Source organism: Mesoplodon densirostris, chromosome 1, assembly GCF_025265405.1.
Source record: "Mesoplodon densirostris isolate mMesDen1 chromosome 1, mMesDen1 primary haplotype, whole genome shotgun sequence".
Lineage (NCBI taxonomy): Eukaryota > Metazoa > Chordata > Mammalia > Artiodactyla > Ziphiidae > Mesoplodon > Mesoplodon densirostris.
The window spans coordinates 193,992,055-194,004,938 of record NC_082661.1 but is presented as its reverse complement, the minus strand read 5'-3'; the positions used below and the strand labels follow the sequence as shown (position 1 = coordinate 194,004,938).

At 35.2% G+C, this 12,884-nt stretch overlaps 1 protein-coding gene across 1 annotated transcript in view; it reads left to right on the top strand.

Annotated features, from left to right (window-relative positions):
* The window catches only part of ANTXR2 (ANTXR cell adhesion molecule 2), a 176,024-nt gene that overhangs the window by 98,145 nt on the left and 64,995 nt on the right, over positions 1-12,884 (top strand). The window contains exons 13-16 of the mRNA XM_060113758.1: positions 1,662-1,706; positions 2,548-2,640; positions 8,441-8,608; positions 8,925-9,005. Of these exons, the coding sequence (XP_059969741.1) occupies positions 1,662-1,706; positions 2,548-2,640; positions 8,441-8,608; positions 8,925-9,005 (387 nt within the window). The remainder of the gene's footprint in view (positions 1-1,661; positions 1,707-2,547; positions 2,641-8,440; positions 8,609-8,924; positions 9,006-12,884) is intronic.

Here is a 12,884-nt window from a genome sequence, read left to right as displayed (position 1 = left end):
TGACTGTGAAATATTGATAGATCTGGTTTTCATTGATTGATTTTGGACATGCAGGTTGATAATATGAATGCTTCCTTTTTATAAAGGAAATGCACCTGTAGCTCGATAACCTTTATTTTATTTTACCAGAGTATTATTTTAAATCTTTATCCACTCCTGGCATTTGTTTCTGGGCTAAATGTAAAACTTCACAGATTTCTATCCTTCAATATTAGTAAAAAGAACTGGGATTTTATGTTTATTGATAAGACAAAATTGAATTAAACAGAAGGGTTAAATAGAAATAACAACATTTCTTGTAGCATTCAAAAGTTTGAATGCTACAATGAATTAGTTCAAGATTCATTCAGATTAAATTACTGTCCAGTTATATCTATGTAATTGTAGTTACTGTTTGCATTTTTTTTCTGAGATTTAGATCTAAACTAAAATTTGATGATGAAAGTAATATATATGAAGAAAATTATGAGTCAATTCGCTAAACATTATCAGTAACAACAAAAAAAACCTTTCATTATGAAAAATTTCAAACATATACAAAGAGAAAGAGTGAAATAATGAATCTCTCATGTCTATTTAGTTTCAATGATTATCAATTTATGGCTAAATTTATTTCATATATAACCTCTTTACTTCCCCACCCCAAATTATTTTGATGAAAATATCAGAATTATATCATTTAATCTGGAAATGTTTCAGTATATATCTTTAAAATATATGCAGTCTTTAAAAAAACATATTCATGATAACAGGAATATACCTGAACAGTAGTAATAATTCTTTGATGATATTCATTTTCAGAGTTACTATTGTTTTAACATTTTAAAAATTTAATAAGATAATTGAAACATTTGACCTTAGATGAAGTGAAGCAGTTATATTTTTGAACAGTTTTTCTTCTTAGTATAGAGACTTGGATGTCTACTTGAATTATCAGACACTACTGGCCCTTGGTCAGTAGTTTTCTATCATGATGGTATGAAAGTCCAGATATCCCAGTACCAGTAAAGGTCATTTAAATTTGATCTCAGTCTGTATTCCTCTCACATAAAGAATTAACCACATCAAATTTCATGAAATAGTATATTGAGTAACGATTCACAGGAAAGGACTCTTGGCTAAGAGGTTGATTTGTTTCTAGGTTAAAAGGTGGGGAAAGAAAGTATGTTAATTTCTCTATTATCGCATCCAAGGCAAGCTAACTTTGTATTGTCAATTTGTGAAAAAGTCAGTGAATCATAGCAGGAAGACTTAGTAAATTCCTACTCCATTTGAGGGGACATACTGTAATCTAGTGAAAAATGTTTGCATTAGAAGAGCCACTTAGTGCAAGGTATTTGACAATTTTTGCTCTTGTTATTTATCTGAAAACTGAAGCTATATCTATATCATAAAGATAAAATGAATGAATGTGCTAGTTAGCTAGCTAATTAGTCAAAGAAAACCTAGTAGTTGCTAGTTAGTCCAAAGCTAGTTACAAACAAGCCCAGGTTCAAAAGGGAGGCATATGTTTTGGGAGGCTAGGTTCATCTGGGACATCTTTGGTGCCACCACAGTATTTTACTAATCTAATTATTTTTATACATCCTTTCTGTCTCCTCCCTGTGCCACTGAAGTTTCTGCATTTGATTGTTTTTTTGGTTTTGTTTGTTTTGGTACAGGTTATCAAGGATCCTCCTCCACCACCACCCTCTGCACCAAAAGAGGTAAATGAGTGCCTAATAAGTGATGTGGGTGTATTTAGATATTATCCCTAATTTGATCAATTACATTGTTATTAGATAACTGTGATATCTATCTATTGACTTCTGAAATTATGAAAATCAATTATATTTTGTCTTCTAATGATTTCTTTCATGTGCTAGAGGAACGGGACCTTCACACATTGATAAACGTAGACTAGCCATCAGGATCAATAGTACATAGAGATTTAATTTACTTTTTATAGCAATATATCAATAGTTCTGCTGTCACTTGTCTTACTTACAAAAAGTTGGAAGATCCAAGCTGGCAGTTTAAAGATATTATTACTTTCTTCAAAATGATTATTACTTTTACATTACTCTGTTAGCCAAAATTGTGTTAGCAACAGAAAATATGGTGTTGTGCATTTTCAAAGCTTCTCAACTACCTATCTTTTCAGTACAAATTTCACAGAGTTTAAATTTACACATACATTGAGGCTTTAAATGATCATTGAAATGTGGTCCTAATTTTAATGTTTTATCTTCTTAACTATGAAGTGATGAATAAATCTGGAAAAACCAAATGCTGCTCATAGTCAAGGAGCAACTTCTGGTAGCCTAATGAAATAAGGTAGATTCCTCAAATTGTGGAATGGAAGGAGTCCTCATATTCTGTAGAACCTCACTTGAAATTTATGCACATAAGCATAAGTACATCCACATGTGCTATATGTAATTTTTACTATATTTTGTCCATATTAGTGTCATTATTCAGAAAAATATTTAAATGTGAGTTGGTTCTGACTAAGCAATATTTTAAGAAATTAATTAAACTCAGTTTTAAAAACTTGTATACACATAGGAGGAAGAAGAACCTCTGCCTACCAAGAAATGGCCAACTGTGGATGCTTCTTATTATGGTGGTCGAGGTGTTGGAGGAATTAAAAGAATGGAGGTTGGTATCTTAAAAAAAAATTAGAAGCTGCTAATCTGGAATATGTAGTTTTAGAACTATCAAGCCATGGAAACTGTACTTTTCACAACTCAGTATCCTAATATCATCCAATTCTACTTAACACTAGGTCTTTTTTGGACAAATTTTTTTCCTATGGAATAATCCTAGCCATTTCAAAACTATTCAAGAAGAACTGACTTCATTAGTCAAAGAACTACATTGATAAGATGTCTGAATTCTAAAGGGCAAAACAAAATTAGGTTTTTTTTTACTATTTTGGAAAAAATTCCTATGGAGAACATCAACTTTGAAGAAGCCAACTACTTAAAGTTGCAACAATGCTTGTCTTTGAAAAGATCCAATAGTTAAGTACTATTTGAGGAGAAAAATATTAAAATATTCAATATCATGGATAAGACCCTATCACAAATGTAGAGGAAGTACATTTAAGGCTTTTTTTTACAGGTTTTAGTTACCACTTATGAATAATCATAATTAATATTAAATATCATTTATAGACTAATAAATTTTTAGACTGGAAAACGTATGGACTAAAAGTGAACTTAAATATTATATCTTGAAGATGAAATGAGGTCTTTTTACCACCACAGAAGTATTTTTCAAAGTGATGGATTAATTTATAATAAGCAAGCACTGTCAGCACTGAGCCCTTAACAACAGTATAGATAGGCCAACATCCCACCCGAAGGAGAAATTGGAGGAATTTTCTCATTGATATGGTGACATTATTATTAAACACAGATCCTGGCATTTCTTTCTTATTAGTTATTCTTAAATTTTATTTCTTGATAAGAAAGAGTTTTTATGTGTTTTGCAATCATTGCACGTCTCCTACTGTCATATCTGCTTTGTCCCATTACTGTCAGCAAAAATCAATAAGCTAATTAACAATCTCACAACTGTTGCAATTTTCTTTTCTTTCTTTTTTTTTATTTAATTTTTTTTGTTGTGCCATGTGGCATGCCGGATCTTAGTTCCCTGACCAGGGATCAAACCTGTGCCCCCTGAAGTGGAAGCATGGAGTCTAAACCACTGGACCACCAGGGAAGTCCCACAATTTTCTCTTTTTATACATTTTAATAAAATTCAGATTCTCAAGGAGAATTTCCCATTTTCAGCATAAATTTCAGTACTCTTCAAAAGAAGCCAAGACTTACTTAAATGACTGTCATTACTAAAGTGGTTAAGTCATCTGATAGTGATTCTCATTTTCTTGACCACATTAGATCTTAAAATAACGCACATTTTCCTAAGAGCTTGCCACTTTATTGCTGAAATATCTTCTGAGACAGGTACCTCCTTGCCAATAAGCCATGAAAAAGGCAGGTGCTAGAACTTACTACATTTATCTTTTGGAGAAAATATTGCTTCTGTGTTTGCTGGTGGGTAATTGGGAATATCAAGCAGTAGAAGAGAACATGGTGAGGCTAGCTCTTGTTACTTGACATGGAAGGAAGGTCATTTTCCTTTCATTTGCCTTTGTTGTGTCATTCTAGGATTGGAAAGGTTAGGGAGAGTGTGGATTGGATGTCCCTACATATATAAAAAATACAATTGTAAATAAAATCATTACATATGAATATCCAAATATGATCTGTCATAGCTTATTTTTAGTTTATTTAGTCTCATTCCAAAATGTGTGTATAAAAAGATGTATGCAGGGGGAAAAGGGTTTGACAGGAAATAGCACAACATGTTAGTAACTATCTCTGAATGAAGTGATTTTCAATTTGTGTTATATATTTCCCTGTTTGTTCCCAACTTATTTGACAGTGAGCATGTACTAATTTATATTCAGAACAATAAACTTAATTCCATTTTGAAATCCACACATATAAAATACCACATGACAATGAGATTCAGATATATTAGTTCTTGCTAAAAACATGAGGAATTGTAGCAGATTTTTGTTACTCCAATATTCCATGTTCCAAAGATTAAGATATCTTTCTACAGAAAAGAAAAGTTAATGCATGAGCTACTGAATGGGTTCTGAGTTAAAAGGCATATTATTGGAATATGGTCAAGAAAGCCAAGGGCCCATGAACATTCTTGAGTAACTCACATTTCACGTTTTAAGAGTTATTGACTCTTTTACTTAAAATGTAAAATTAAATTTAATTCAAATTTAATTGAAATTTATTTATTTGTGTTTTAGTTATTGACTCTTAATTAATGTGAAATTATATTGCCCTAGCTTTTTCACTGAAGAAAATTTATGAGGACTCACCCACTTTTAATAAATCAGAGTCCATTTTAACCATGGATAATTTTGCCTACATTTTATGTAGTACTCCATCGAGGAAATGGAAATGGGAATGAGAATGAAGAAAAAAATGAGAAAATAAATGTGGGCTTCACCAAGGGGAAACACGATATGTAAAAATACACAATAAAAAATAAACTGAGGGACTTCCCTGGTGGTACAGTGATTAAGACTTCATGTTTCCACTACAAGGGGCACAGGTTCAATCCCTGGTCTGGGAACTAGGATCCCATATGCCACACAGTGAGGCCAAAAAAAACAAAGAAAAAAATAAACTAAGAATTAAGTGACTTTAGACTTTTTCAAACATCAACTAATTTAAACTTGGAGAGGAAAAATAGAAAACATAACTTGTTTTAAAACAGTGACTATTCAAACCTGAAAAGTATTTTCCTTAAAAAAATTCCCTAGTTTAAACTGGGGAAAGTGAAAGGAATTATAGAAATTATGAGCACATCTGAATTAAAGAATAAATCTTCATAACTCAGTTATTTTAAGCCAGTATAGGGATTTTACCTAGAAAGTTTTTCTTCCTCCTAAATATTTAAACACTATCATAATCGCAGTTTGCAGAAAGCTGGAACTGAGCTGAGGTTAATAACAGCTGTTAGCACAACTGAGCCACAATACCTAATGGCTTCAAATGTGTGTTGCTGCCAGTTCCGCGTGAAACTGTTTTTGTTTCTTTTCTCAATTCTGAAATTGCTTCTTTATGATACAACCTCCAAATATGCTGTGGAAATTATGGAATTTCATTGTTTATCATGAAAGCCAAGTACAATTGGAAGAATTTAGCTATCAAGCTTGCACTTTTTTTAAAATAGTAAAACGTCAGATATATTAATTCTGTTAAGGCTGCCTTTAGCAATCCATTCTTGTTATTCTTTTTTTTTTTTTTTGTGGTACACGGGCCTCTCACTGTTGTGGCCTCGCCCATCGCGGAGCACAGGCTCCGGATGCACAGGCTCAGCAGCCATGGCTCACGGGCCCAGCTGCTCCGCGGCATGTGGGATCTTTCCAGACTGGGTCACGAACCTGTGTCCCCTGCATCGGCAGGCGGACTCTCAACCACTGCGCCACCAGGGAAGCCCCATTCTTGTTATTCTTTTATCATTTTTGACTATCTCAATGTGGTCAAACTAAAATACTAAAATTTATACATATGTGTGTATATATATTTAATTGCTTTTAAGAGTTTTAGGAAAACTCTGTATAAAGTATTTCCTAGTTTGAGTGAGATTGAGTGAGAATTGATTGTTGTATTGTCTGTGGTGATGGTAATAATAATGATAAAACAGCTACTTCATGAACTAACACTAATGGATTTATTTAATGCATTTCCTTTATACATCAGCAACTATGTATCATACGTTTAGAAATGCAATGTTGGGTCAGAACTCTAGTTCAACGTGCTCTTTATCTGAGAATGGTACAATGATACTTGGAGGAAGACTATGAGTACCATTACCTCTAGGATATCAACTGTGAAGGCTGGGCTAGTTAAAATCTAAGTTAAAAATACATCATTTCTGAATGGATCTAAATTTTACCTACTTATATTTCTACTCTGAATTACTTCTCTCTGTTATGATACTCATATGTTTATTTGACTATGTATCTTCATTTGTTTTTTTATTTTTTCCCTTAAAATTGAGGGAAATTGTAAAATTGAGACTTTACAACTGCAGGAGATGTGTCCTGGTTTTAGAGTTTCTTAGTTCAATTTAGATATATCTAAAGATTTTTAAAGTTTTAGTTTATCTAGGTGAAGACACTGTGATTTGAAAGAGAAGGTCATTTCTCTGGAAAGAAAGCCAACTATCTAGTTCTAAAGGTTTAATGGTGTTTAAAACAATTTTAACGACCTCATAAAGGACATTCTAGTACCGCTGATAACACTGAAAGATACAGATACATTTTAATGACTCAACCGAGTCCAATTGAAGTTGAAAACCTACTCTAAAATTGTAGTAAAAAAAAGGTAAAGGGCTTCCCTGGTGGCGCAGTGGTTGAGAGTCCGCCTGCCGATGCAGGGGATACGGGTTCGTGCCCCGGTCTGGGAAGATCCCACATGCCGCGGAGAGGCTGGGCCCGTGAGCCATGGCCGCTGGGCCTGTGCGTCCGGAGCCTGTGTTCCACAATGGGGGAGGCCACAACAGTGAGAGGCCCGTGTACAGCAAAAAAAAAAAAAAAAAAGGTAAAAACATCTAAGTAAGCCTTATCAAAAAGCTATGAATTGATCTTTCTATGAACAGTAATCATCTGTATTCCTACCCACTAATTCAGTTCATTAAAATGCTTTTAAAAAGCATTTAATCATTTTTTCTTTGTAGAAATTATTCAACTCTGGTGAACCACTGTGTGCCCTGGACAGGCCTTCTGTTTCTTTTTAGAGCTTCACTTATCTATGTCTTCTTTGGAAACGTCCTTGGTTTTTAGACTTCTCTACTGTTCCTGGTTGGACAAAGCCTTTCTCCAGGGGCCACAACTTCTTCACGTGCCCACACATGAAAAAATTTGGCTAAAGTTTAGCCAATTTTCATTGAAAAATAAAGAAAACATCATTTGACCTTCTTGTTTTCAATGTCTAGGATTTTCAGAGAAAGGAATCCTCCCAAATTTGTGGAATTCCCTGGTGTCCCTGAATTTTTCTCTTCAAAGCAGAGTCTTTTCAGATTTGTCTTCCTCAATGAAAAATTGATATGTCATATCCATATGAGTAGAGGAAATAAAGACTGAGAGCCACTTTACAAAGTTGAGCTTTACAAAATTGAGAAAAACATATATAATTATTTTATTTCCAAATGCTAAAGTTTAAATCATACTTTTTGCCTTAGTCAAACTTGATGGAAAGTTTGGAAGGAAAAATTAACTCCTTTGTATAAAATATATTTGTAAAATTCAAACCTATTTGAAACTTACTGCACCCTTCAGACTACATATGTTCAAATCCCTGTCCTGCTGCTTACTAGCTGTGTGGCTTTGGGCTCATCACTTAACCTCTCTGTGTCTCAGTTTCCTCATCTGGAAGCAAAAACATCGTATCTATCTCATTGCATTTTTGTATGGATTAAAGGCAGCTTGGCACATAATTATCATTCAGTAAATACTAATTATCATCATCATTACCATCTATTTCACCCAATGTCATCAGTATATACAGGTATGTGTTTAGCTAGAAGGAGAACATACCTAATTAGAGAATAGAGTTACGCACTGTCATGCATTTCATATGTAAAACACAAATTAACTCCTTATTTGAAACAATGGAGAAATGGCTGCATCAAATTCAATAGATGCCAGATTTTTATAAAGGATCTTTATTTCTAGGATCTTAATATTAAATACATGAGTGGTGAGAAACCTATTAAATCTCAGAAGAATAGGAATTTGGAGCTAGGATACCTACTCATCTTTGGACTCTGAGGTGGTGAATCAAAGAACCAACTAAACAAGAGCCTGTTCCTCTAGGCAACTATATGTCTGATATCAGTATTTCCCTTTGTTTTAAAGGTTCGTTGGGGTGATAAAGGATCTACGGAGGAAGGTGCAAGGCTAGAGAAAGCCAAAAATGCTGTGGTGACCATTCCTGAAGAACCAGAGGAGCCCCTTAGGCCCAGACCACCTCGACCCAAACCCACACTCCAGCCTCCTCAGACTAAGTGGTACACGCCAATTAAGGTGACTGTTCAAACTTTGTGGGATTTAATGGCAACTTCCTAGAGAAAGTGTAATCCTTTTAGTCTCCCTGCCCACCCCCCCAACCATCTGCAGGAGGACCAAGGTATATCAAATAACAGACATTCAATTTACCTTATAACAAGTGAATATTTCTCAGTAACAAGAAACTCCATTTTTATTATTTATTCATTCATTAAATTTATGAAAGAAATGAGAGGAGAAAATAAGGTTTTACCTTCTTCATTTTAGCTCACTTATTTAACAAGTGGAGGCCATGTACATTCCCCAGGGATTTACAGATCATGTTTCCCTTTAGGGTCGGCTGGATGCACTCTGGGCTTTGTTGCGGAGGCAGTATGACCGGGTGTCCTTGATGCGACCTCAGGAAGGAGATGAGGTTTGTATGTGGGGATGTGTTAGGAAAATAGTGACCGATCAGGTGTGTATAAGGAAGGGAGGGAAATAATAATCAAAAAGAACCCAAAGTCCTCATTACAGCTGAAGAAGGAATTATTATTGTCTCATGCAAATTCCTATTACGTAGGGTGCTTAATAAATGATTACCTATTATTAGAATATGTCTTCAAGCCACAGTTGAACACGAGGTCCTTTTCAAGTAACATAAAAATTAAGGTCCACTGTACACATACTTTAATAAGCACACTCAATGCTTCAGCCTTTGACTTGGACGACATCACGTTCTGTTCTGAGGTTTTTTACCCAGCGGGGAGGACAGAGTGGGGATTAGTAAGTCTTGCTAACATTCACTAGCATTGAGGCCTGGGGTACATGCCTCAGATACTCTGTTGCTTTAGGTATAAATAAGTATTTTCCTGCCTTCAAAGTTGATTTAATGTAATTTCTTGAAAATGTGAAAGTGCTTTGAAAGTTATGAAGCGTTATGGACATCTGCAATGGTGAGATACACACACACACTTATGTATAAAAATACATACATAGGGCTTCCCTGGTGACGCGGTGGTTGAGAGTCCGCCTGCCGATGCAGGGGACACGGGTTCGTGCCTTGGTCCGGAAAGATCCCACATGCCGCGGAGCAGCTGGGCCCCTGAGCCATGGCCACTGAGCCTGCACGTCCGGAGCCTGTGCTCCGCAACAGGAGAGGCCACAACAGTGAGAGGCCTGTGTGCCGCAAAAAAAAAAAATAATAATAAAAAAAAATAAAAAATAAAAACATAAATACATACACACATATACATGTATACATTTTCCCTATCAAGGAAGCCTTTTTTTAAAAAATATTTATTTAGTTAGTTAGTTGCGCCAGGTCTTAGGTGCGGCTCACAGGCTCCTTAGTTGAGGCACATGGGCTCCTTAGTTGTGGCATGCGAAATCATAGTTGCGGCATGCATGTGGGATCTAGTTCCCTGGCCAGAATTGAACCTGGGCACCTGTACTGAGAGCACAGAGTCTTAACCACTGCGCGACCAGGGAAGTCCCAAGGAATCCTTTTTGAGGCTTTTTTATTATTGGAAATTTGGCTAGAATTATTCCAGCTTTATAATTTCTTTAATATATAAGCACTATTTCCTGTTGTACTGATATAAGAAAAATAGTTTAAAGCCTTTTCATATGTTACAATGAGCAAGTTTGGTTCAGAGACACAATACTGTTAGTAATAATAAGAGAATCTTTTCATTGTGTGTCAACGTGATCATCATTCTGTTTTAACAAGTACATGAACTTCATTCATTTCAGCTTCAGAGGACATTAGGTTATTCAGGTCTGATGGGCTTTTTTTTTAGGATGAAATAATTGATGAGATTAATATTTATTTTTCAGTGCCAAGCTATATTTAGTGTTATATGATTGTAGGTAGATGTTTAAAATACCAAAACATCTAAATTTTTAGATCTTACTTCTATGAGATGGAGGTAGGGTTGTTTTTTGTTTGTTCGTTTGTTTGTTTTTGTGGTACGTGGGCCTCTCACTGCCCTGGAGGTAGTTTTATAAACATCTGAGTTCAGCCATTTGGAGAAGCAATTTAAGAAAATACTCCTGGAATATTCCCAATAGATCATTTACCCTTTGCTTGGACCATAAGTAGAGAGAACCAGGTGGTTTATGAAGCAGTCTCTTTCATCACCAAACAACTGTGGTTAATAGAAAGTTCTTATATTTAATGAAATTTGTGTCTCTGTTTAAATTAATGCATGATCTGGAGTTCTGCTTCTGGAACAACATAAAACAACACTATTCTTTAATATTATAGACTTTTACTTTACAGGTTTTTAAATTGTTTTCATGTATTATCTTAGTTTTCTGTCCCCCAAGTTAGACATTAGTTCATTTGTTCAATAAGTTTCATCTTTTTGAGTGTTGGGTATAGTGCTAGCACTAAAGATGTATTAGCAAAAACAGAGAGTGGTTCCAGCACGCTTGTCAGTATTTTCTGTATTCTTTTTTTTTTTTTTTTTTTTGCGGTATGCGGGCCTCTCACTGCTGTGGCCTCTCCCGTTGCGGAGCACAGGCTCCGGACGCGCAGGCTCAGCGGCCATGGCTCACGGGTCCAGCCGCTCCGCGGCATGTGGGATCTTCCCGGACCAAGGCACGAACCCGTGTCCCCTGCATCGGCAGGCGGACTCTCAACCACTGCACCACCAGGGAAGCCCTTTCTGTATTCTTTTAACTCTCATGATTAAAATTAAAATTACTAATTTTGACTTAATTCAATAATTTTTGAATTGTAAATATGCACAAGTAATGGCATTAGGTGATACTGGGGAGTGGGTACAAACTATAACCTTTGCCCTTAAGAAACCTAAAATTTGTTTGGGAAACAAGATACACACAAAAATAAAATTTATTCCAGAATGTGATCTGGGCCATTTATAGGTAGGTGTCAAGTACTCTTGAGTATATAGAGGAAGAGAGATTAACTCTTCCTGGAGGAATCTGGGAATGCTTCTTCAAAAATACAGGCCTTCTATCTTTGAAAATGAGTAGGGTTTCATCAGGTGAAGTTAGGTGGAATGGGTATTTCCACAGATGAAGCATCATGAACAAAATCTCTGAGGCAGCCAAGAACAGTGGTTTGTGGATAGTCTGGGGCAAATATGAACTTCAAAGTCCAGGGGAAGAGAAATTTTTGATAATACTCTGTGATAAGTGTCTTTTGGTGTCCATTTGATCAATCTTGATGCTGTGATTTACACTTTGTGTCCTATTTAATTAATCTTTCCCTACTCTGATGTCATAAAGATGTTCTTTTGTATTGTCTTCAGAAAGTTTTAAAAAATTTTACCTTTAGTCCCTCTGGAATTTATCTTTGTAAATAAGGTAAAGCAAGGAACTAATTTTATTATTTTCTTGTGTGTGTTAATAGTAAGCTGTCCCAGGGCCATTTATTATTTTCATTTATTTATTTTTCCATGTGTTTGTGTTTTTTATGTTTTCTTTTTCCCTGTAATTGATTTCTAATCTCATAGTGTTGTGGTCAGAAAAGATTCTTGATATGATTTCAATTTTCTTAAATTTACTGAGGCTTGATTTTTGACCCAAGATGTGATCTATCCTGGAGAATGTTCCGTGCACACTTGAGAAGAAAGTGTAATCTGCTGTTTTTGGATGGAATGTCCTATAAATATCAATTAAGTCGATCTGGTCTATTGTGTCATTTAAAGCTTGTGCTTCCTTATTAATTTTCTGTTTGAATGATATGTCCATTGGTGTAAGTGAGGTGTTAAAGTCCCCCACTATTATTGTGTTACTGTCGATTTCCTCTTTTAGGGCTGTTAGCAGTTGCCTTATGTATTGAGGTGCTCCTATGCTGGGTGCATATAGATTTATAATTGTTATATCTTCTTCTTGGGTTGATCCTTTTATCATTATGTAGTGTCCTTCCTTGTCTCTTGTAACATTCTTTATTTTAAAGTCTATTTTATCTGATATGAGCATTGCTACTCCAGCTTTCTTTTGATTTCCATTTGCATGAAATATCTTTTTCCATCCCCTCACTTTCAGTCTGTGTGTCCCTAGGTCAGAAGTGGGTCTCTTGTAGACAGCATATATATGGGTCTTGTTTTTGTATCCATTCAGCGAGCCTGTGTCTTTTGGTTGGAGCATTTAATCCATTCACATTTAAGGTAATTATCGATACATATGTTCCTATTACCATTTTCTTAAGTTTTTTGGGTTTGTTTTTGTAGGCCCTTTTCTTCTCTTGTATTTCCCACTTAGAGAAGTTCCTAAGCATTTGTTGTAGAGCTGGTTTGGTGGTGCTAAATTCTCTTAGTTTTTGCTTTTCTGTAAAGCTTTT